Source organism: Anolis sagrei, chromosome 1, assembly GCF_037176765.1.
Source record: "Anolis sagrei isolate rAnoSag1 chromosome 1, rAnoSag1.mat, whole genome shotgun sequence".
NCBI lineage: Eukaryota > Metazoa > Chordata > Lepidosauria > Squamata > Dactyloidae > Anolis > Anolis sagrei.
In genome coordinates, this window is record NC_090021.1 from 195519515 (window position 1) to 195545963 (window position 26449).

Sequence of the window (26449 nt, forward strand, 5' to 3'; positions counted from 1 at the left end):
ATGACTGTAAAAATAAAAACCTTTGAGGTATATATTATAGCATGCAATACATAGGCTAAACCTTTCTATAGCAAACAAAGCCTTACCATATAATATGAACAAAAATCCCCCTTTAAATGCTAACCCGTGTAAATTTGGGGAAACGGATTGGTCCAAGTTTCCCAGTTGCACATGTGTACCTGTTTTCCTTCTTACTGCAAAGACAGCTCTGTGCTTCCCACAGCAAATGTAAATGAAACCCTCAGATTCTCTCAGCAGCAGCTAATTTTTAGCACACAGGGAATCAGAGAGAAGCAACCATTTCTATTTGTGAAATCCACTTCTCTCAATCCAGATGTCTGTGATTAATTCAGTGCCAAGAGGGAAGAGGACTCAGAGGTGCCAATGAGTACTACTCCAGATGCTCTGAGGCTAAACCTTGATACTGCAAACAGATTAGCCTACACTTTAATTGTGCCTTGAGCTTTGAATATGCACAATCTGAATAAATTCATACTATATCGCAAGAAGTTTACTAAGCCATTAAATAAACCATGTTTAGGAATCATTCCTCAAGGTTGTGGCTTCTGTTAATAAAATATGGGCAATGTGACTAATACATGTTACTGTTCAAGTCTTTCTGATGTCACAGGCATTCTGCTAGAGCAAACAGAGGGATATAAATTGAATAAAAGTGATTTAACCTGTCAATTATATATGGAGAGCTGAAACGGGGATTTTCAGAGTCAAACTACATGCATTTTGTTGTGTTCTCTACACAAGACTATAGCTCTTGAAAAGGAAATGCCACACTTGCCTTTGATGATGTAGCTTATACACATGACCAGGCAAAGAATTTTGGAAACATTTTATATATAATCATATAGCAACTGCTGATAACAACTGGAAAACAGTCCTCTTGTTTAATATGCAAGGACTCACAGCTTTGTATAAAAAAAGCATTATTTGTCATAGGATTGACTTGAGAATGAAAGTTTTCAAGAATACTGGAGTTGGAATACAGTGGAAGCACTCCTAAACTTTAGAAGAAAAAAACAAAGATGAGCAATCAGTGGTGAATATTTTGAAAATCACAATTGGTTGACTTATTTCTGAAATCAACTAATTGCGATTTTCCAAAACTGGGAGAGGGAAAATATACCTTAAGGGCTACATACAGCGCAAGCCCTCTTCTTTGACTCCCACAATCCAAAGACACCAAGGCATTTTTAAGGACAGATTTTGTCTGAAAATACACCAAATGGTGCAAAACTGCTTCCTGTGCATTGATTCTGCCCTACGATATTCCATAAGGGACACCACTTCATCTCACTTTTGCATCACCAGAAACTTACTTTATGTGCTGTTGACAGGACATAAGAACTGTCCTAGTGCAGTTCTAAAGCCCATGGCCTAAATCTCATTATCATGCAATCTATGGGAATTTAGCAAATCAATCTTTCTGCAAAATCCATAGATTCAATTGATCTACTCTAACTGGGACCAACAACTGGACTGAAGCTTATGAGTTTTAGCTTCATTTCATGATTTTGAGGGTTGTACTGAGGGTATAAATTTCAAGCCAATGAAGTCGTTATGTGTAGCAGAATCCCCACATTTGGCGTCAATCCCTTGATCACAAAATGCTAACAAAATCATTCATCCGTGTTCCGCAGCTAAAGCAGCTATAAAAATGAACCAATGAGCATTCTGTGTTCTTATTTACCCACGTCAAGAGAATGAGAGAGGGAAGGAAAGAGCATCACCCATATCTTTCTCTTTGATGTTGCCATTACATTTCTACAGATCTTCATTTCATGTTATGATACTTGGTTCACCTCTTTGGAAGTTATTCTCCTAATCTCTACAGACCCCCTGCTAACCCTCCATTCAGAATTGCAGCAACTTCCAAATACAGCAAATAAGGATGGCACACAGATCCTCTGTAGAACTTTCTGGTATGCAGATTTATGCTGTGAACAGGCCACTGGATGAGCAGACTTCATTCAGTCTCCCCCAGAAGTTCCGTAAGCCAAATATCATCATCAAAATCCACGAAGAAGGGAGCATGCTATACTTGCATTAAAAAGTCAAGGGTCCTTTCAGGAAATCCAATCACTGACTAAGAGATTTAGGAAGGTGAAATAAGTAGCTAACTGAAAGCACCAGAGACATTAGCATCAATTCCATATCCATAAAACCTATGGGAACATTTACTGAAAGCTTCCAAATTTAGTCTCTTACAAAAAGTACCAAAAATACTGTAACAGCACAATCAGAAATGTGTGTACGCAGTAGTAGTAGTATGAAAAAAGCTGGTTTAAATCAAAACCCAGTGCAATTAGGATTCATGAAAAAAACAAAGAATCTTACCTTTTTCAAAAGTCGGGATCCATAAGTGAATATATAAAGGTAAAATGTAAATCGCCACCTGCAAATAAATTTAAACAGGACATCTTATTAACCTGGTTGTAAGCTGATTTTAAAAACCTGTCAAATGGTCACCATGAGCCTACATCTACAATGACATGTCAACTACTGGTCCCAAAATTATTCCCAGATCTTCCAAATTAACTTAGTTTTGAATGCTGTGGATATTTATGAATTTCAGGCAAAAGTTATCACTTTGTGTCAACAAAACATATGAAAAACACTACACATTCACCAAAGAAATTCAGTGACAAATACCCATAAAGAAATGAGATGTCTAGGATAAAAATAGAAGAAGAGGTTTGAACTGGGAATCGGGCAATTCCAAGGACGTCAGAAAAGAGAATGTGGGCTGAGGAGATGAGCAGCAGCTAGCAGTCAACACTAACTATAAGACTATTGGCACACTTGCTGGGATTTGAAGTGCATATAATAACATACACACAGATCATTCAGAACTATGAATTTCTACAAAGGATCCCTGGGGATTCATGGAGTGTTTCTTAGTTTGACATGGAGCTCCCATTGCTTCCAGCCAAAGGAAACACTCTCAATCTTTTAAATCTGTAATTACTATCACTGTAGCAGTGTGAATGAAATTACACACCCATCTTAACACATTGTCATGACACTAAAACCTCTGTGTAATATTAGTTCTTGCTGTGTTTAATGTACTGACACAGTACCAAATCTTTTCCCCTTTGATCCATGCCAAACATTGTGTGGGTCATTTTAAGCAAAAAGGGGCAAGAGGGAGTTTATTAAGAATGAATTAATAGATACTGGGGTGTGTGTGTGTGTGTGTGCAGATACATATTTTAATTGTTCAGTTTAACAGTGATAAAGCTTGGTCTGCCTCGTACATTTCTGGATGTAAAAATCCAGCTCATTCAAGTGTGAAATTATTCTAACTGCCTTGTATTCCAGACTCAGCACAGCTTTAGAGGCAACAATAGGATCAAATGCTTGTCATTTCACTGCAGAGTTGCTTGCTCCTATCGCTGATAATGTCAATACATTTGCCTCTGTTGTAATATTTGTGACTGCAGTAACCTTCTCAAAACAATGAAAGCATAATGATAAAGCAATTGCTCTCTTTCAATTATGAATTTAAAGTATGCAGGCAAAGAGCCCTCACTGCACATAAACGTTCTGAATTATCATTGTGATTGATTTTATCTTGTCTTTTTCTTAGTACTCAGTCCTTAGAACCATCTGAAAACAACAGTGCTAAAGGTCTGAAAACCCTTCAGAACAAGAGCAAACTAAACAACATTAAAATGGAAAGAATAATTCTCGCTGTATGTTGATTTATCTCCAGACTGCTTGAAAGGCCAGAACAGTCACCGTGATAGGCAGTTTTGAAGCTTTTGTAACTCAAGTTATTTATAATTTTCATAGGTGACTTAAAGGAAAGGGGGAGAAAAACTGATGAGAATTGGAACTTCCTATACAAGTGTTTACAATTTTTAATCATATAACTATCTCAACGAATTGCAGGAAAGACCTCACGACTAACGTTTATCTTGAAAATCAGAAACACATGTGTTGTCTTAGGCATTTCTTTGCTGTACTTAGCAGACAACAACAACAACAACAACAACAACAACAACAACAACTTTATTCTCCGAAGGGACTCAGGGTGTCTTACATATGGGACAAAATGCCCACAAGACATAAAAGCAAAGCAATCCATTAAAGCAAGAACACAATTAAAAGAGTACAGTAAAATATAACAATCCAGACAAAATACAATTAAATAGAGCATAAGAATATAAAACAGCAGTGTTGAAACTCGATCAAAACAATGCTCAACAAAACCAATAACCAGTAATACAATGAGCCAAGGATGCTCCAGTCTTTGAGGTGATATGCTGGAGAGACAGAGGGGCCAAATTCTTTGTTGCTATATGTTTGGGTGTTTCAAATCCAGAAGATGAAGTAAGTGGAGACAGAGAATTGCCTTTCAAAATAGGTGATATTATAGAGGGGGTAGAAAACAACTGTAGCTTCCTAGATGTCTGAGGCCCCTTCTACATTGTCCTATATACCAAGATCTGGTCCTAGATTATCTGCTTTGAACTGAATTATAAGAGTTTACACTGCCAGATAATCTGGGATAAACAGATCATCTAGGATCAGATCCTGGGATATATAGGGCAGTGTGGAAGGGGCCTGAGATTCCACCAAATCTTGACTTTTCATCTCTCTGTCTCTGTGAAAACATTTTTTGTCATGACTTTTATTACTGCTGTTACAGACATGCTGTTTAAGATAGGAATGCTTGTCTACCACTGTTTGCCATCAGCAACTAATATTTAATGGTAGGATTTCCATCTATATAATATGAGATTAATGGGCCTTGTTAGATTTTTTACTAGCAGACTGTTTGGGATGTCAATGACTTAATTGATGCGTATAATTTAAAGATGTTGTGCTTTGTGGTTATGACACAAACAAGGGCAATCTCAGTTTGCACTGTCATTTCTGAATGAATACAGAGGGGAAACGATCATGTTGACTTCAAGATGTCGTTGGACAGAAACCTCTTCACCACTGGGTTTGCTGCCTATGGTTGATCAGATATACAGTCCAAAAGCATTTCGAGTGCCATATGATTCCCAGGCAAGTGTTCCACTGGTAAATTTGAATACATATACATACATAAATACACACATATTCATATATTAACACACCATTCTATCTCATTTAGAAAATTACAATATTTATGAGATATCTTAATGGTTATTTTTAGTTTTGGCCATTAAAAAGTAGGAAATTTCTCTGAAGGATATAGCCTTATGGTTTGATGAGGATTTTTTTTTTTAAAAAAAAGACATTTGTAAAGAGGTGTGTGTATTTAAGATTTTAAAATTTAATATCTACAAGCAGAAAAAAGACTATAGGTGGATCTTTACTGCCATATAATTCAGTTTGAAACTGTATTATATGGTTAGTGTAGTTCAATGCAGTTTAATTGCACTAAACTGTACTATATGGGTCTATACAGCAATTCATAGTGTAAAATCAGCTTTTGCATAGTAGAAGCCTCTTTATTATGCCATCTTGAAAGGAGTGGTTTACTCTTTCCATCCACTGATGAATACTAGATATGGCAAAACGCTTGTACTGTATAAAACATCTGTATGTACAGAATTCAAAGACACAGCCATGTAAGTCTGGAATATCAGTATGCAAAGCAATCTTGTAGCAGCTTTGAGACTGAGAGAAAGAGGTTGGTAGCATAAGGTTTCGTAGAGTAATTCTATTTCTTCCATGCATCTTCTTTATGTTAGTTGGTCTCTAAGGTGCTACAAGATCCCTTTGCATTTGTATGTATAATAATTCATGCCAAACTGTTTTAGTTATGAAACACTTTTGCCCAAAGCAGCGGTATTCATGCAAAGCTGTTCTGATTTATGAAATATTTTTATTTCTCCTTTGGGAATATGGGTCAGGCAAACCTTGGATAAGTGATCCAGATTAGTATGAGTATGCGCTTAGAAGTTCAATTGAATAGGAATTTTGTCAGAATGTATATGGATTTATTCCTTTTTTAGCAACTTACAGACACTACCAGTGCCTGGTTATAGGATTTCTTTACATTAGCTGGAAATCGTTACCCTTCTATTCACATAAACATTTCCTTGAAGTTCCATCTAGAAATTCTACAGCTGCATCTACTGAAAAAGGTGTGCCTTTCAACTATAATAAAAGTGACACCATTTTGGTACACCATTTTATATAATGGGACTTGAGCATCCATGGATTTTGGTATCCACAGCTGGAGATGAAGGTCTACTGCACTGTGATCTAAATAAATTATCTTTATACAACTGTTCCTGAAGAAAGCTACTGCAAATAAGTCTGTCTCAAATGTCCCAATCTAGCTTTGCTTGTTTGTTGTTCATTTGTTCAGTCACTTCCGACTCTTTGTGACCTCATGAACCAGCCCACGCCAGAGTGTGGGTTGGCCATCACCACCCCCAGCTCCTTCAGAGTCAAGCCAGTCACTTCAAGGATACCATCCATCCATCTTGCCCTTGGTCGACCCCTCTTCCTTTTTCCTTCCATTTTCCCCAGCATAATTGTCTTCTCCAAGCTTTCCTGTCTTCTCATGATGTGGCCAAAGTACTTCATCTTTGCCTCTAATATCCTTCCTTCCAATGAGCAGTTGGGCTCTATTTTCCGAAGTATGGACTGGTTGGATCTTCTCGCTGTTCAAGGCACTCTCAGAACTTTCCTCCAACACCACAGCTCAAAAGCATCTATCTTCTTTCGCTCAGCCTTCCCTATGGTCCAGCTCTCACATCCGTAGGTGACTATGAGGAATACAATTGCTTTGACTATGCAGATCTTTGTTGCCAGTGTGATGTCTCTACTCTTCACTATCTTATCGAGATTGGTCATTGCTCTCCTCCCAAGAAGTAAGCGTCTTCTGATTTCCTAGCAGCAGTCTGCGTCTGCAGTAATCTTTGCACCTAGAAATACAAAGTCTGTCACCGCCTCCACGTTTTCTCCCTCTATTTGCCAGTTATCAATCAGTCCGGTTGCCATAATCTTGGGGTTTTTTTTATGTTTAACTGCAACCCAGCTTTTGCACTTTCTTCTTTCACCTTGATTAGAAGGCTCCTCAGCTCCTCCTCTAGCTTTGCTTAGTGAAAACAACAACAACAAAAAAACCCTACCATTTTGAGTATCTGACTCACAACATAACCCTTTTCTGTCTGGCAATAGAGAATCCTTAAGATATGGAGCATGAAATTGCACATAGGGCACCCATAACAATGAAAAATAGAATATAATCATGTTGCATATTCTCCTTTCCAGCCTAACTAGAACACCAGCTGTACTTCATGAAAGATGCTGGACTAAAGAAGAGCAATGGCAAAGGAATGTAAACACTTTCTTTCATTCCCAAACTCTACTTGGACCAATCTCTAGGTTATGCTAGGAACTGGAAAAGGTAAGTTTTCCAAGTTCTCAGTGGCATGCCTAAGATTGCATAGGGCTTGAGATTGGCGCAGACTCTGAAAAAATGTAGACATGGATTGTGACAACTAAAGGTGGAATTATAAAGAAGAATTTCTTCAAAGAAACATGGTAATTGCTGCCTTAGTCTACTTTTTAAAGAGACCAGCACACCCTGCAAAGACAGGAGGCTGAATAAACACACCTTGAGTAATCATGCCTTTATCACGGAATCTCTAATGCTCTCACGAAAGAAAAGAAACCCTCACCCTACTCTCTGCTCATAGACCAAGTTTCACCTGTCAATACTTGAGCTACCTGTAGAACGACTCTTAAGCAACACCTCTCTAAAAAGACAAATGCTAAAATGATCAGGAAATGAGTAGGGAAAAAAAAGCAATATGCACATCACACAAAAGATTTATGTTTTAGTATGATTAATACTTTAAAGAACTGCTAGGTGGGGGAGGGGTGGCAGGATGGGGGTAAGTGTGAGAAAAGAGTGTTAAGAACTTTGAACTTTTCTATTCGTTGCAATCAATCCCTGCCCTCAGTGTTATTAGTCTGATTAGCCTGAGAAGGGATTGGGGAGACAGAAATGTAAGTTCCAGTATGCAAAGAGAATCAGTCTGGTGTAGAGGGTTGAACTACAACTCCGGAAACCATGGATTGAATCTCCGCTTCACCAGGGAAATCCACTGGGTGGCCTTGGGCAAGTCACACACTTTCGGCCACCAAGGAAGGTAATGGAAAGAGATGAAAGCGGAATACTATTTATTGGGTATTCTAGACTTTGAAATTGAAAAGAATAAGGACAAACTCTTTTTCCATATGGCAACGGTGGCAAGGATAGTAGCAGCCAAGAAATGGAAGAACAAAGAGATGCCAACGGTGGAAGAATGGTTGCTGAAACTCCTAGACATAATGAATATGGATGTACTGACAGAATACTTGAAGAACACTCAAACAACTGGTGAAAACAAGACGGACTGGTCCCTGGTCAAAAACTACTTCAGTATTAAGCTGACATAGACAGATGAGAGAAGAAACCACTAATACTAACAACACCTCTTGGGGTAAAATCAGTAAATAAGAGTACTAATTCTCCCCTTCATACCCTCCAACCCCAGCACATTCTTTCCTCTGCACCTCACTATTCCCCTCCTTTTTTCCCTTCTTCTTTTTCTCTTTTTACCCTAAACCCTACCAACCTACCCCCTTTTGGGTTCGATTTATTTTACTTATAAGTTATGTCAATGATTACTACCCTTCAATGTATACCTTATTCAAAAACACTTAATAAAAATTATAAAATAAAAGAAAGAAATGATCTGGTGAAGTACCTGACTGAAGCACCCATTGGCATTAATGAACGACTCTCAACCCTCTGAATTAACCTTGCCAAAACCCAACAGGCAACCATCATGTGCCTATGCCCCAACACTAGATGCATATGAAGATATCAAGGAAGAAAATTACTGTCAGCTGTACACCGTCCTTTCAGAGATACCTAAGGAGGACAAAATCATTCTCCTGGGGGACTTTGATGCAAGAGTTGGATGAGACTTCGACCTGTAGCCAGGGACCATTGGAAAAGACGGGGTTGGAAACATGGCATCCTGCTCCTTACCAAATGTGCGGAGCACAACCTTGTCACCACCAACACATTCTTCCACCAGAAAAACAAGCTCAAGACCTCATGGAAGCACCTCCATTCAAAGCATTGGCACCTCTTAGACTATGTAATTATTTTAAAAATCAATTGCACTACATTGGAAACTACATTGCACTACCAAAGTCTCCTGAATCGCAGCTCCAATGTGGCCGAAGAGGTTCTCTCACAAGTCCTGCAACAGCAAACCAGCAAACCAGAACTGCCTAGTTTGGAAGAAGTCAGCAATGCCATCAGCCAACAAAAAAATAACAAAGCCAGCGGACCTGCTGAAATCTTTAAAGAGGGAGGACCTGAGCTGACACAACAACTCCACCAGCTCATTGAAAAAGTATGGGTGACTGAGAAAATCCCAGGAGATTTCAAGGATGCCACCATCACCACCCTTTTCATAAAAATGGAAAGAACAGACTGCAGAAACTATCAAGGTATCTCCCTTCTAACCTCACAAGAATCCTTGCAAACTGCCTTCTACAAATCAGAAGATACCCTACCAGAATGGCTTCTGGCCCTCCAGAGAAACAGTGGACATGATCTTCACTGCATGACAGCTTCAAGAAAAATGCAGGGAACAAAATCAACCTCTGTACATGGCATTCATTGACCTTGCAAAGGCATTCAACACAGTGAATCACGGTGCTCTCTGGATCATCCTCCAAAAAATCGGGTGCCCTGACAAATTTGTGTACATCCTGCGGCTCCCCCACAAGGACATGACAGCAACAGTCTTGGACATCAGTGACTCCCAAAGTGACCCATTTAAGGTGGAATCAGGTGTCAAATAGGGATGTGTTATTGCCCCAACCTTATTTTCCATCTTCATCGCTATGATACTTCGTCTTGTTGAAGGAAAGCTTCCCACTGGAGTGGAAATCATCTATTGGGCAGATGGCAAGCTAGTTTTGACTGAAAGTCAAAACTAAGGTTACAATAACATCTGTTATAGAACTCCAATATGCTGATGACAACATCGTCTGTGCTCATTCAGAAAAAGACCTACAAACCACTCTAATCACCTTCGCAGAAGCATATGGGAAGCTCAGCCTGTCATTGAACATCGAGAAAATCAAACTGCTCTTCCAGCAGGCCCTAGCCAGTCCGTCTGCAATGCCAGAAATACAGCTTAATGGTGTAACATTAGAAAATGTTGACCACTTCCGCTACCTTGGCAGCCATCTCTCCACAAAAGTCAAAATTGACACTGAAATACAACACCGCCTGAGCTCTGTGAGTGCAGCATTTTTCCAAATGAAGCAGAGATGTTTGAGGACCGGGACATCTGTAGGGATACCAAGCTGCTTGTTTATAAAGCTATTGTCCTCCCAACCCTGCTATAATAATAATAAAAAATAAATAATAACACTTTATTTGTACCCCGCTACCATCTCCCCAAGGGACTCAGTGCGGCTTACATGAGGCCGAGCCCAAATACAACAATACAGACAATAAACAACAGTACAAGCAATTAAAAATAAAAAACATAGACAATAAAAATATACAACATTATCAGTAAGACAACACATGATTAAAAACAGTGGGAAGGCCAAATGTACAGTTAAAATTGGAAATAATGATGGGGCATAGACGAAAAGGAGATAATGGTGTTTGCGGAAGGGCATACGAGCAGACCTAAAGAAATGTAAAGTGCTTTGGAGGACAAAGTACTATGAGATCATTATTCTGGGAAGGCACACTAGAACAGCCACATCTTCAAGCTCCTCCTGAAGACTGCCAAAGTTGGGGCCTGTCTGATGTCTTTAGGGAGTGCGTTCCAGAGTCGAGGGGCCACCACTGAAAAGGCCCTCTCTCTCGTCCCCACCAATCGCGCCTGCGATGCTGGTGGGATCGAGAGCAGGGCCTCTCTGGATGATCAAAGGGATCGTGTGGGTTCGTATATGGAGATGCGGTCACGCAGGTAGGCGGGTCCCAAACCGTTCAGGGCTTTGTAGGTAAGAACCTGCACCTTGAATTGGGACCAGAAAATGAATGGCAGCCAGTGGAGCTCCTTGAACAGGAGGGTTGACCACTCCCTGTAAGGAGCCCCAGTTAACAACTTGGCTGCCGCCCGTTGGATCATCTGAAATTTCTGGGCTGTTTTCAAGGGCAGTCCCACGTAGAGTGCATTGCAGTAATCCAGTCTAGAGGTGACTAAGGCGTGGACCACTTTGGCCTGAGAAACGTAGACTATCTACAGACGTCACATGCAACTCCTGGAACGATTCCATCAGCATTGTTTCCGAAAAATCCTGCAAATCTCTTGAGAAGACAGGTGGACAAATGTCAGCATGCTGGAAGAAGCAAAGACCACCATTATTAAAGCGATCAACTCTGCTGGACTGGCCACGTTGTATGAATGTCTGATCACAGTTTCCCAAAACAGTTACTATACTCTGAACTCAAGAACAGAAAATGTAATGTTGGAAGACAGAAAAAGAGATTTAAAGATGGGCTCAAAGCCAACCTTAAAAACTGTGGCATAGACACCGAGAACTGGGAAGCCGTGGCCCTTGAGTGCTCTAACTGGAGGTCAGTTGTGAGAAATGTCCCAAGAGGAAGGAGCATCAAGCCAACCCTGACCAGGACCGCCTTCCACCTGGAAACTGATGCCTTTACTGCCGGAGAACATGCAGATCAAGAACAGGGCTCCACAGTCACCTATGTACCCACTGCCAGGACTCCGCACTTGGAGAACAATCTTACTCAGACAGGGATCGCCTAAGTAATTAAGTAGACGAGGGAGTCAATAGCAATATATTGCTATTCATACACTCAAGTATATGTAAGCTTATGCTACCAACTTCATTTTCTCAGCTAGTTTTAGTGGAGTTGCAAGATCCCTTTGCATGCTTATATAACAACAACAACAACAACAACAACAACAACAACAACAACTGGAGAACAACAAAAATCTAATGTGTGGTGTGGGCAGTCTTCAGAAATAGAAAAATTACTGGTTGGAGTAGGTGGGGATGATGCGCATCTCTCCCAAAACACTGAAGTACTCCATGGCCATGGACCACTAGTAGCATTGTGGCATGAATTTCAGAGTAGAAATGGGAACTGTGGGGCCATCTAGATGTTGCTGAACTGCTATTTTTAGCATTCTTCATTACATGCTCTTCTTGTTCAGTCTTCTGGGAATTATAGTACAATAAGATGGGGAGGGCCACATTTCCTTTCACTACTGCTTCTCTATCTGGAGCCCATTAGCCCCCTTGCTCCTGCTTTGTTGCACATTTGAAAGGGGTTACATTCTTTGCTCCAAATATAGGAGTGATTTTGCAACATGTCAGCATTGCTAGAAGCTTAAACAAGTTTGGATAAGCAGATATGCTTGGCAGAAAAAGAGGAGCACTTCTGCAGAAGGATGACTCTTGCTCAACTCTGCAAAGTTGCAGCGAATGTATCTAGTGTGGGAATGTTCACTTTTTTCCAATTCAGTTTTAAAGGTAGAAGTCGGGCAACCTCTCAGTCTTCCTCTTGGCTGCAGTTATAAGCAGCTAATTAATATTTAATGTGAGCAGAAATATTTGAGACCAATATTACCTTAAATCTGCATGTTCTCCATGTGCACACTATTGGAATATCAGAGCAAAATTCAGTAACTCCAAAATGCCAGTTGAGGGTGAAGGGAGATATGTAAAATGTACTCCATTTCTGTAGCAATCTGCTATAAATATAACATAACCAGATAAGTAGGCCAGCAACAAAGATGTACAACTGAGCATGCAAGAAAATATGTGTAATTGAAGAGCTATGCTGGTACTATTGATGTATTTCATTCAGTGGACATACAAAAGCAGTCTTAGCTAGAAAGAACTTTGCTACAACTCAGCCAGCCTTGCAGCATGTATGTACATATGTATATACACATGAATGAAACTATTTATATCCCACCATTTATCTCCAGGATAAAAAGGCTGAGAAAAGGTGCACTATACATTTACTAGACCTTAAAATTGCCCTTCAGGAAGCCTTGGATGATCTGACAGTGACTAATTTCTATTTCCAGCAATATTCTTACATCCAATTCCTAACTATGCTTACAGCACTATCTTTAGGATTACAGCAGTACAAACCCTTGCCAATGTATTTCTATAAGTTACTTTTTTGAGCAACAACTCCCAGAATTCGACAACCAACTTGGAGATTCCAGAAGATCTAGTCCAAAAAGATATTCCTTTTCCCCAGATCTAGACATTTTCACCAGCTTCCGTGAGGATTAAATCCAAGTTTAGGACACATCAGGGAGAAAATTTTGGGAAGTATGTGTAAAAATATAGTGCAAATAAAAAAGTGAAAAGGATAACAAAGCCCCAGGAAAAGTTCTTAAGGCACACAAAGAAACACAGTATTTAACCTGTTACTTTACTGCAAGACATTTCCTAGGGCTAAAACAAGTGTTATATAAGAAGAATATCTGCTATTGATGTAGAATTCCTAACAAACCAAAACAGGCTACAAGTTTAAAAGAAAACCATCTTGAAAGAGGCTACAACAGATCAAGCCACCAAATTTTGTCACTCTGAACTTATTCATAATTCCTCTCATTTGGGAATAATGTATACCTCCAGGTCAATGACACTGCCATGACACCTGCATGGCACCACAGCCTTCAAACATCTTCATAACTATTCTGGAGGCAGGTCTTTATCTATTAGAGAACACAACTCCTTTTAGAGATGAGCCAAAAACCCTTTAGAGCAGAATCTCCTCTTATAGTATACAACCAAATATAATTAGAACCACAAAGCAGTGGTTCTCAACCTGTGGGTTCCCAGATTTTTGGCCTTCAACTCCCAGAAATCCTAACACCTGGTAAACTGGCTGGGATTTCTCGGAATTGTAGGCCAAAACACCTGAGCATCCACAGGTTGAGAACCACTGCCATAAAGGAAATAAAGCTGCACACCTAGAACATACATACAGGAAACAGTAAGCAATAAGATCATAGAGAAACAGATTGCTAGAGAAGGGTTGATGAAGGTTGTGATTTCCAACATTATCAGCTTACAGTCAGTTTTCAAACCTTACTCACTTAGGACAGGATACAGAATATGGATTGCAATAAAAGAACAAGACCCTGCCACAAACCCAGATGCCAACTCTTTTCCCACAACTTCTCTGGGAGAAATATTACATGGAATTCCATAACATTGGAATTTAATTTACCTGCTCTTCCTTCAATGTAATACATGCCAGTCTATGCCACCAATGCCCATCTATACTCTACGTTAGGCAAAAAGAACAGTCTCTACACAAGAGGATAAATGGACACAAAAGTGGCATTAGCAATGGCAGTATCCCAAAATCAGTTGCAGAGCACACAGTAACGGATTCAGAAGCTGAGGTTCCTGAAAAAGAATATTACCAAGGAAGACTAGAAAGCGATGAATTAAACAGTATCCACAAATTTCAATCCATTAACAGAGTAAGAACAAAGGCAACGGCTTTGTGGCCTTTGCTGCATCAAATACTACAAAAGAATTTTTTCCCCGAAAGAGTTTTGAATTCTGGCAACCAAACTTTTGATAAGCAGATTTATGGCTTACCAAACCTAAACACATCAACACTAACTGACCACTGTAAATATCTTAAAGACCTGCATCACCTTGTCCATCCCTCTGAAAACTTAGGCCAAGGGGCGTCGTCTGTATCTTTCTGAATCCTGTTACATTCTATCCCATTCCCGTAAATGTATAAATATGATTTATGCCTGAGGCCTTAATACTGCTCTGTACTGCATCTGATTTGTATCCCCAAAAGCTCAGGCTAAAATAAACCCAGTTAGTGTTAAAGGTGCTCATATATTTTCTCTCTTCCTCCCTTCCATTCCCCTTTTGATGAGGAGAATAGGGATTTTCAATCCATACTTCCTCCTAACCTTTTCCAGCAAGGCACCTCAACCTAGCGTTCAAGCAACATGAGTCATAGGCCTCTTTGAATCAAGATGAGCTCCTTTTTTATTCCTGAAACACAGCATTCCTCCGTTCCTATGAATTAGCAGCTTGACTTATGACATCATCCTGCAGCTAAGAATGACTGGTAGCATGACATCACCCTTACTAGAGAAACAGATTTTCCGAAGAAACACAACTAGGTCAAAGAAAGCTCTGCAGTTAATCAGGGCAACAAACTATGATGAACCAGTACATATTGCTTTTCTGGGGCTTTCTGCAACCTCTCCCTTGTCAATGTTCATATTAATACTAGTATGGTATTTCTGTGTCTGCTTTGCAACAACCAAAAGTCAGTGTAATTTAACAAACATCTAAATCAGTATTTACAGTCCTTGCGAATTAAGTCACCTTTTGAATAACAGATAAAGATGATTTCTATGGCACTGAAAACTAAAGCATAGTCAATATTTCTTTGAATATATTTTCCTCAGAAGATTTCTGGAATTTATTTATTTTCAAAGGCTTTCATGGCCGGAATCACAAGGTTGTTGTAGGTTTTTTCGGGCTGTATGGCCATGGTCTAGAGGCATTCTCTCCTGACATTTCACCTGCATCTATGACAAGCATCCTCAGAGGTAGTGAGGTCTGTTGGAACTAGGAAAAAGGGGTTTATATATCTGTGGAATGACCAGGGTGAGACAAAGGACTCTTCTCTGTTGGAGCTAGGTGTGAAGACAAAGGACTCTTCTCTGCTGGAGCTAGGTTCACACCTAGCTCCAGCAGAGAAGAGTCCTTTGTCTCACCCTGGTCATTCCACAGATATATAAACCCTTTTGCCTAGTTCCAACAGACCTCACTATCTCTGAGGATGCTTGCCATAGATGCAGACGAAACGTCAGGAGAGAATGCCTCTAGACCATGGCCATATAGCCCGAAAAAACCTACAACAACCCATTTCTGGAATTGTTTTTTCCCCTTCATGTCCAGAAAAAAGAAAGCAACTTTGTACAATTTTCTCCAACTATAATCTACCAATTTCTCTGTGCTCAAGCAAGACACCATCCCACCTTTAAGAGTCTGAATGTTGTGGAGGATATAAATGGTGGTTAGGCTCCAAAAACATGCACTGCTGATAGCAACAGTAAACATGATATTTGTAAGTTAAACTACTGCTACCAGAGAGCTGCTCACATGAGGATCTCTTGCAGAACTCCCCTCCCTACCTTGAAAAACTAGCAAATGAGGACTTTTTAATGAATGTAAGCCTCGGGATTACTCCTCTTTGTTTCTCAGGACCTCCCTATTCAAACACATTTTGGCATGCAATTCAAGCTTTATTGCAGCTGAGGGAGGAGGATGAGTCACAATGCATCCCAATACAGAACTTTAATATAATGATTCTGTGGTTGAGAAAGAATATACATTGGCATTAAAACTTTTCAACAGTGCCACTCTTAAAGGCAGTGCATAGCACACTGTAATTGTAGTGGAGGCAGAGAGTGGGACCTCAATGAAATACAAGTGCAGTCATCCAGCCCATGAGAGACAATCCCGTTTATGAAGGGAAGAAATCATAATTCAGCCATTTCTTCATTTAAAAGAGTTAAAGAAACACAGACTTGCTTTTTTTAATAGCTCAAAGCATTATTCAACAAAGTCCTGATCAATGTTAACAGCCTCTCACCATTGCATAGCAATTATCTTGGCTAGTTTGTCTAAGATAAATTATCTGCCATCAACTCCGCTGGACTGGCCTTGCCGTTTGAATGCCCGATCACCGTCTCCCAAAGCAGTTGCTATAGTCCCAACACAAGAACGGAAAACATAATGTTGGTGGATACGAAAAGAAATTTAAAGATGGGCTCAAAGCTAACCTTAGAAACTGTGGCATAGACATTGAGAACTGGGAAGCCCTGGCCCTTGAGCACTCTAACTGGAGGTCAGCTGTGACCAGCAGTGGTGTAGAATCTGAAGAAGCACAAATAGAGGGCAAAAGAGAGAAATGTGCCAAGAGGAAGGTGTGTCAAGCCAACTCTGATCGGGACCACCTTTTACCTAGAAACCGATGCCCTCACTGCAGGAGAACATGCGGGTCAAGAATAGGGCTCCACAGTCACCTACGTACCCACCACCAGGACACCACACCTGGAGGACAATCTTACTCGGACAATGATGGATCGTCTAAGTAAGTAAGTAATTCACCGCCAAGACACTACACTTGGAGGGCCATCATCCTCGGGCTATGAGGGATCGCCTTATATGGCAAGATGAAAAGGAACATGCCCTCCAGCAAGTTGCAGGCAGTCTAGTTCCTCAGCCTTTAATATCCTTTGGCTAGTTGTTGACAAGAAATTATGTCAATGGGCTTATGAGTATGAAAGTTCATTCTGACTTTACTTGTCTTAGCATGCACTCTCTGCTGACCCCATCCAGTGTGGAAGAAACCAGTGGACAAACCTTGAATGAGTGAAAGATGTTATCTTCCCTGCACAACACACTTCCAAAGATTTATGCTTAAACTAGAGAATGGTTTCTATAGCATTTACATTGTATGGAGTTTTCAAGGCAAGCTAATTATTGAAAAGAAGACACTCAAAAGCCAGTCATATGTAATGGTTCACACTATTCACCTGCCTAAACATTTAGTAGTCCTGTTTAACACTTCCATGCAGGGAGGAGGAAAAGGAACTATTTCTTGGTGTTCTCAATGGGATTTTTGCTGAGACTTTGGCAATGGATTACTTGACTTTCCAAAGGTTCAGAAATAGCCACTTTTTTTTTCTTCACTTCTTCTCATTGTAGAAAGATCTCACTGCACACTGAAACTTGACTGGCAGCCAGATCAGAGCTAAATAGTTCTTTCAGGCTATTTCCTGAGAATTGGAAAATTACCTCCACAGATTCTAGCTATGAAACCTTGGAAAGGAGAGGCAGCACATTTCTTATTACTCCCAGGATGCTTGAATCCTGGAACACGCAGGTGGAACAGTAAGACTCGTGGAAGAAAAAACACAGGACACTAATACTCAGATAGTCTTCAGGATTTCATAGTTAAATGGCCTCCTTAAGCCCACAAAAATAGAGCAGAAGTGGAAAAAGGAGAATTTAAATCACAGTAACACATGAATTCAGCATCTACTTGATCCCACATATAAGTAAACTAAAAGGTTCTTGACCCAAGGTAAACACCTTGATGCCCTCTAGATATTTTGGATTGCGGCACTCACTGTTTCATTTCAGTATAGTCAAAAATTAGGAGACCTTTGGTCCAAAACATCTGAAAGAAATAAGGTTGCCAACTTCCATCGTGCTAGAATATGACTCAACTCTACTTGGTTACAATGACAAAGATAACAAATCTAATTTTTAAAATCATCTCACAAGAGAGCCTAACAAATGCAGGACAAATTTTTAAGCTGAATGCTTGACATAACTATAATTTTGCTTAGGCTATACTAAGATCTGGATGCCATGTTAGACAATAGTTAAGACAGATACAATTTTTTAAACATCCAAATGTCATCTTATAGATTTAAACTGAAATGTGCTGAATCTGCCTTAGGGGAAAAAAAGCACTTTTGGAAGATTTTAAGGGTTGGTTAATACCTGTTCAAGTCCATGTAACAAGATTGTAATAGGAAAGCAAGTGGCCACACTGCCTAATAGCCTGCCCTTGTTGAAACACTGAGCTTGCTCTCCATTATGATGATCTGTGACTGAATACCACAAACCTGGCCACCAATCTCATGGATTCCATACAAAGCTCAGGCTTGGAAGGTGGGCACAAGATTGTCAAGATCCAGCAAGGAAAAATAATCTGTCCATGGAAAACTTGTCATCTTCTGGATGTCATGAGCTTCTGAGAAACTGTGTCTTTGATCAGAATGCAAAATGAAGAAAGAAGAAACATCAACAGTACTTGTTTCTTACTTTAGTTATGTCAAGATCAAAAACAATCACTCTAGGGCAAGTTATTTTCAAACAGTGACTCATTCTTAGATTTTTGGAGCTTTTGCTAAAGATTGTCAATATACTCTGATTATTTGTAGAAAAGCTATCTAGGTGTATTACTTCTGGGAGCATTTTGTGTTTACAGTTGAAATCAGGCCACCAATCTCATGGATTCCATTCTGCCCTGTCTTTTATTACCCATGGTTGTCAAAAGTCATCTTTGGATATTATTGTAGAATATCTACAATGATCAACTGTCTATTATTTCCACTACAGCCCTGATTGCTAGGACCAAAAGGTGTTTGCAATCTGCTCCTCTTATTTTATTATGATGATCTGTGACTGAATACCACAAACCTGGAGTACTTCTGCAAAGTAGCTGCTGCTACTATTGCTGTTAAAAAATGAGGCCAAGCCAACACAATACCTCCCCTCTCCAAGTTGTTAGTACAGCCACTCAAAGACCTACACAGCTACCTATTCATATAAAATATAGCTTAAACCTAATAGTCTTGCCTCCCACTCAAGTATGCCTGCGGTACTTGTCTTTGACAGTGAATAGGAAAACCATGGCTAAACTAGGATTAAAATCCCCACTTCGCCATGAAGCAAAAATTAACGTCTTTTAGAAATAAAACATCCTCTAAAACTAAACCACTCTCAGAGCTACTGAATTTGGCTGATTTGTAGGCCCTTCACTAAACTGGGCAAGATAATATCATGTATTTATGTGTTGTTCTTGTATGTTTTTTTTATAGTCCACTAAGAAGGTCATTAGAGCATACTATCAAGACTTGTAAGTTACACAGAATTTCTTTAAGTGATAACGGGATCAGTATCTCAGGATTAACCACAGATTCACTGTAATTGGGGTGTGGTAGCTGAGTGCTGAGACTGTTGCTATTAGTTTGTAGTATCCTGTGTTGATTTGGTGAGGGTTGGAGGTTAGTGTCTGACAATAGGAGAGAGAGAGAGAGAGAGAGAGAGAGAGAGAGTTTGTGCACACTGTAAATACTATGTATTTGTACTATTACTACAACTTAAGAAAGAAAAGCCTTCCAGTTGTCTGTGTGCTGTTTCTGTTCCTTAGTAGTACACTGCAATAAGCTAACAGGAGTGAAGAGCCCCATTTGCTATACAATAGGGAATTTCATGCTGATTTGAACCCCTGACATCAATTATGGGCCCAAAGTACACAGCACAACCAGTGTGAGCAGTGCAATCAGTGAAAGAACTCTAAAGATCAGAATCCATGTGAGTGTTGGAGAAGGCTGAGAAGCAGTGCAGCAAAAATGTGTCTCCCTGTGAGTAGCAGTTTGACTTCTGAAAGACTAAATGCTATTAATTAACCAGTGTGTGCTGTGAAGTTGAGGTCCTCTCCTAGTAAAGGAAGGTTAATGGAATGTGCTGGAGAATCCATCAGTAGCTGGGGCAAGTGCAACAGAGCTAATGGCTGACGAAAAAGCCAAAACTACTATTATTTTGTCAGTGGAGGGCACCCAGTTTGTTCATCTCAGGAATGCAACATCAGCAAAAGATTGTTGGGAGTGTCTGCGTAACGTTTACCATACTGAGACTGCTGGTATCAAAATTATTTTGAGGCCACACCTTTATAATTTAAAGTTGAAATATTTGTCTGCCAAAATATTTGCCAAAATTGGAAGCCGCTCTGAGTCCCCCTCAGGGTGAGTTAGAGTGAAGAAGAAAAGAAAAAATAAATAAATAAATAATAAAACGGGGTGAAACTGTGCCAGAATACTTGCAGAAGCTAAGGACTTTGTTTATGGAGCTGCAGGACAGACAGATGACATTCACAGAGAATCATAAATCATTTATTTTACTTTCTTTTCTACATGAGAACTGGGATAATTTTTGTTCACAATGCAGACTATACCTGAATATGATTTAAATTTAGATTATGTCTCTGCTAGATTACTGGAGCAAGAAAAATGTCTTGAGTAAGTTTCCGTATACAAACCCACATGATTTCTTCGTTCATCTGGGGAGGCCCTGCTCACGATCCCACCTGCATCGCAACCACGATTGGTGGGGACGAGGGACAGGGCCTTTTCGGTGGTGGCCCCACGACTCTGGAACTCCCTCCCCAAGGACATCAGGCATGCCCCAACATTAGCAGTCTTCAGAAGAAGCTTGAAAACATGGATTTCCAGTGTGCCTTCCCAGATTAAGGAATCCCAAGCAATATGTCTCAAATGCACTTTACGAGAGAGTTAGAATTGTCTGCACACCCACTTACCCCCCCAAAATATCCACCCTTTTTCACCCGGTCATACCCAGCAATTTTTAAAAAAATAATCTTTACATTTGGCCCTGCCAGGTTTTTAAATTGCGTCGTGATATTTTTGTATTTGTTTTTGCTTTGCTAGGAGTTATTTATTGTTGTATTGTATTGTTGTGGTTGTGTTTTTTGTTCTGATGTATTTTGGGCTCAGCCTCTTGTAAGACGCACCGAGTCTTGCGGGAGATGGTAGCGGGGTATAAATAAAGGATTATTATTATTATTATTATTATTATTCAAGAGTGTTCTGCTGAGAAGAGTAAGCACAACAAAGGGGTTAGAGACAATGCAGTAAAGTACCCAGCCATGTGCCATGTAAAAAGGTGTTTTGGATGTGGCAACACAAACCATTTAAAGACTGTCCAAGGAGAAAGAAGAAAGAAATTTGGTCAGAGAGGTTTATCCTTACCTTCATCTGACGTTGAGAGAGTGTGACTTGCCCAAGATCACTCAAAAGATTTCCATAGCCAAGCAGGGATTCAAATCCCAATCTCCTAATCCAACATTCAAATCACTACACCACACTGTCTCTCAACACATTACTCATCTCTCCTCAAAATAAACCGTTTCCACTTATTTGTGAAAAGCTGTGACAGTATTCTTAAATAAGTGGAAAATGAGAAACCCGAATTGACAATTCTTGAAATTGCCTTTCTCCCAACAAGAGAATAACGGGTTGTGTTAGGAAGTGTGTCATCTGCTCTAAATTATTATGAACTCATTCCCACCCCCACTTCCTCATGGTGTGAAACACTTGAAATGTCAGAACAATACTTGAAAAATAACATTCAGAATCTTCTACCCTCAAGTTATTTCATTAACAGATCAATCTCATAAATATGAGCACAAAGGCCAGAGAAATACCTGTTGCTTTCCCTACTCAGAAGAAAACTGTAAAAAGGTAGCTAAATGCAATGTTCAAAGACTGAGGAAAGAGCTTTTCTCAGAAGTGACAATGGAATTTTAATTGTAGTTTTACATATAATTGCAGATTTAAATGACTTATTAGCTGTAAGTGATGTTTCCAAAGTTGTAAAATGTGAAGTTCTTTACAATTGTTGAAGCATCTGATTATGACTCAACACTCAAAGCATAGATATTCCCCAACTTCATGACATCTTGCAAGATTGCCTCATTTTACAACACTCAACTAAGAAATGGGTATAATATGGCAGTTTCGAGACTGCTTTCATGTGCCATTAGAAGCTTCATGAATCTACAATTAACATAACTGGCTCTGTGACTCATTTTATTCAGCGTTTGTGTTGCTGTTGTCCAGAATAAATTTCATTTTCCTACAATGTTATACTATTTTCCTCAATTTTGATCCACTATTACCTTGCCTAAAACAATGAAGTTTGTGATTCTAAACACAAGTATGTGTATTAAGGACATGCATTGGGCAATCTTACCTACCAGTCTTCATTTTAGTAGTGCTTCCCAAACTATGGTCTTTAAGGTGTGTTAGATATCAGCTTCCAGAATCCCTGATTATTGGCTAAGGCAGCTGTGGTTTCTGGGAGATGAAGTCCAAAACACCGGGAGAACCACTGCATTTCAGGGTAAATTAGTCAAGCCTTTTGGTTATGTAGATACATTTGGATTCAGCAGGTCTAAAGAAAAAACAGCTTCAAAACCATGGAAATCTTGGGTAGCTTCAAAACCATGGAAATCTTCCTAGCTATTCTATGTAAATATATGCAAATGAACCTCCACAGCTGCTTCCAGAGATGGTTTTTATCTTATCAGAAAACAAGTTGTGTGGGATAACAGCCAGGATGTCATCATTTCTCTGTAACTATCCCTCCCTGAAAGGAATTTAAAATATTTATCTGCTTTACAAAAAGGTAGCTGGTCAAAAAGATAACTTTACCAGCAGGGCAGGTAAAGTTAGTGAGAAAACAGATGGCAAAAAGAATTAAATAACAATAGCTTCTCTTGCTGCAGGTAAATCCTCCCAAAACCACTTTATCTTTTGTTACAGCTTGTTTGTTTAATGCCTTCACCTTCTCTCAATGTGGGTCTCAAAGCAGCTCTCAACATACTGTATATATTTGAGTTTAAGCTAACCTCAAGTAGAGGGCAGGTTTTGGAGCCAAAATTATGGATTTTGATGTGACCCATGGATAAATTGAAGGTCATTCCTAAACGAGGTAAAAGTGCCAGGATCACCTTAGGGAATCAGCAGCCCCTGGCAACTGCCACTACTTTCCTGCTCGGGCATTTTTAAAGTCCAGAAGCGGTGCCATGGTGTAAATAGTTAAAAGGGTCAGTACTTCCTTTAGGTTTTCCAGGAAGGGACTAAGCTCTCGCCTTTCAACAGAGATGGGAAAGGCTTCTTTCTCAATAAGAGTTAGGATATAGTACACACACTGTCCTGTAGATAAGTTGGTCCAAGTCTTTTCAGTTGATTTGGGATGATTCGCCCGCGGAGGAGTTGTAGTTTACCCTACAAGATATTACCAAACTTCCCAAAACAAACAACGCCTTTCTCAAGTAAGCCAAGCATCACCAGATCCCCAAGCTAATAGATAATAAATATGGATTTACTCTAGTTAGGATTAGCATCATCTATCCTATTAAAAACATTTAATATAAGAATAAAAGTATAGTAGCCCCATTTAAGAGACACTTCTGCAGCAGCTAGTTAACAGTTCACAACTGGCAAAAGTTTTCAGCTCAAAGCTTCCACTTACATATCAAAATTAAATGATTATTTGACAACGTTACCTTCCATTTTGCTGCTCATAAATAAAATGCCATTTTTCTAAACTCCCACAATATGCTTACTTCTGTTGTCTCACAGGTCAATGAGCAGGAAGCAACAACAGAAAACATGAATATTGCAAAAGCCCTGATTTAGAAATAGTGATCAGCTGAAAAGGCAGCAAGGCCAAAATCATAGCAGTCGAAGGGCACCTTCAACAGACATCTTACTAATCTGACATTTGAGTCTTCTGCTAAACTACTGTGCTAAAGTATCATAGTAAAAGAGGAGCCCCCGGTCGCACAGTGAGTTAAACCCTTGTGCCGGCAGGACTGAAGACCGACAGGTCACAGGTTCGAATCTGGGGAGAGCGCAGATGAGCTCCCTCTGTCAGCTCCAGCTCCTCATGCAGGGACATGAGAGAAGCCTCCCACAAGGATGATAAAAACATCCGGGCATCCCATGGGCAACGTCCTTGCAGACAGCCAATTCTCTCACACCAGAAGTGACTTGCAGTTTCTCAAGTCACTCCTGACACGACAAAAAAAAAATCATAGTAAAAAACGGATGCTCCTCTATGTACACTTTGTGGAGACATCATTATACACTGAACATTTCCCAAAGTTCCTAACTGCTTTCTATCGTAATTCTTGGAATAACTCGTCTAGATCTGTTCCATGCAGCAAAGTAGTTAAGAAACTGAGCTATGAATCAGAAACATGGCTTGAAAACTTACCTTCTGGGGGACAACTCTCAAAGGTCCCTAGCCAATCTAGGACTGTTCAAAAAGTCCCGTGGCCTCATTTGACCCCACAGTACTCAAGTTTGAATCTTGCCTCCTCCACAAATGTACTAAATAGCCTTATTTAAGCAGCTGTTTTGTATCACTTTCTCCCCTGACAATTCAGAACAAAGCTCACCTCACTGGCTTCTTGCATACATTACAATATATAGGATTTTATTTAGCATTCAAACCACTTCTGAATACTAGATATCATCAGTCCTAGTGTTTAAGTATTGTTTTCAGAATAATTTAGTATTAATAATATTTAATAAGTCTTAGGAACTATTAGTATTTTCACATAATTCACATAGCCCCAATGCATGGTGTCCTGACCTAGGCATTGAGCCACCAAAACATATAGGAAGCCTTTGGCATTGGGAGAAGCTTTGCTCAGAGACTAGAGCACAGTGCACTGTGAAATTCAAAGTTAAGCTACCTTTATTTCAAAAGCAATGCTCTGGCAAATACACATTTGTCACATCAGCAGTTTTATTCACTGCATGTGGCTGTCATAAAACAAGAACAACAAAAACAAAAAGATTTTACATTGTTTTAGTAGTCTTATTGAAAATCTGCTTACTGTTTCTCTAAGGCAGTAATACCCAAGGCTAACATTATGAACATTCAAAAATCAGAAACCATGATGTCTTCTAAAGGCATCATACTGCAATTTTATACATATCCTATCAACTCCCATCACTAAGTTGGAATTGATTATGCTAAGTATTCACAGACTTACAACCTCGATCTTATCCTCACATTTACAGATATATGTGTTGTTATCTTTGATTTATCTAATACAGTGATTCCCAGACTCTAATGCTCCAGAATGAGAAGGGATTTTGGGAGGTGAAATCCAAGCACCAGGAAGACTAGAGTTGGGAAACACAGGTCTAATAGAACTTTCTGTTTTCTGAACACTGTAATACAACTCTCCTACAACAGCTTTGATTAAATAAAGAACTACTATTGAATTTTCATGAGATAATCTCTACCTGTTCTCTACTCTGTTCTCAGAATGGTTTGGAATGCCATATTATTTTTTAGACAGACCTGTAATGACCAGACTTTTAGACAACTGTAGATGAGCCTGACCTGATCATCTCATTTCCTTCTTTCTTCTTCTTTGAGCATTGCTCGTTCTGTTTTTAAGATGTGCTCCACAGTGACTGGAAGAAGTGGCAAATACTCAACTAAGACAAGTATCTTATTATTAGACCCCTGTGGGCACTTGAAAGAGAGAGATGCCTTTCATATCCATATTAAAACTAAATCATGAATTGGGCTTTTTTTTACAAATGACTGCCTTTTTATTTGAAGCATGCTTGCAGGAAAGTTAATTCCTTCCAAATCATCAGAAGGCTTCTCCTGGTCAAGCTGCAGGCAAATGTAACTTTGCAGTGAATCCTATATTTTTTGGATGAATTGCAGTTCAGTCGTTCTCTCATATTATAAGCAGGTTTTGCTTTAAATATCCCTCCTGCCCAGATTAAGCTGTAATACAATAACATCCCATTAGAGGAGCACTGAATTCGCTTTTTAAAGTAAAGGTAAAGGTAAAATTTTCCCTTTTATATTACATCTAGTCATGTCCGACTCTGGGGGATATTGTTCATCTCCATTTCTAAGTTGAACAGCCAGCGCTGTCCGTAGATGCCTCCAAGGTCATGTGGTTGGCATGACTGCATGGAGCACTGTTACCTTCCTGCTGGAGCAGTACCTATTGATCTACTCACATCTGCATGTTCAAACTGCT

The 26449-nt window shown here is 39.6% G+C and overlaps 1 protein-coding gene across 2 annotated transcripts in view; it reads right to left on the minus strand.

Moving 5' to 3' along the window:
• Positions 1–26449, minus strand: part of CERS6 (ceramide synthase 6) — a 128327-nt gene that overhangs the window by 65231 nt on the left and 36647 nt on the right. For both annotated transcript variants that reach the window (XM_060778489.2, XM_060778498.2), the window contains exon 4: positions 2353–2410. In XM_060778489.2, the coding sequence (XP_060634472.1) occupies positions 2353–2410 (58 nt within the window). The remainder of the gene's footprint in view (positions 1–2352; positions 2411–26449) is intronic.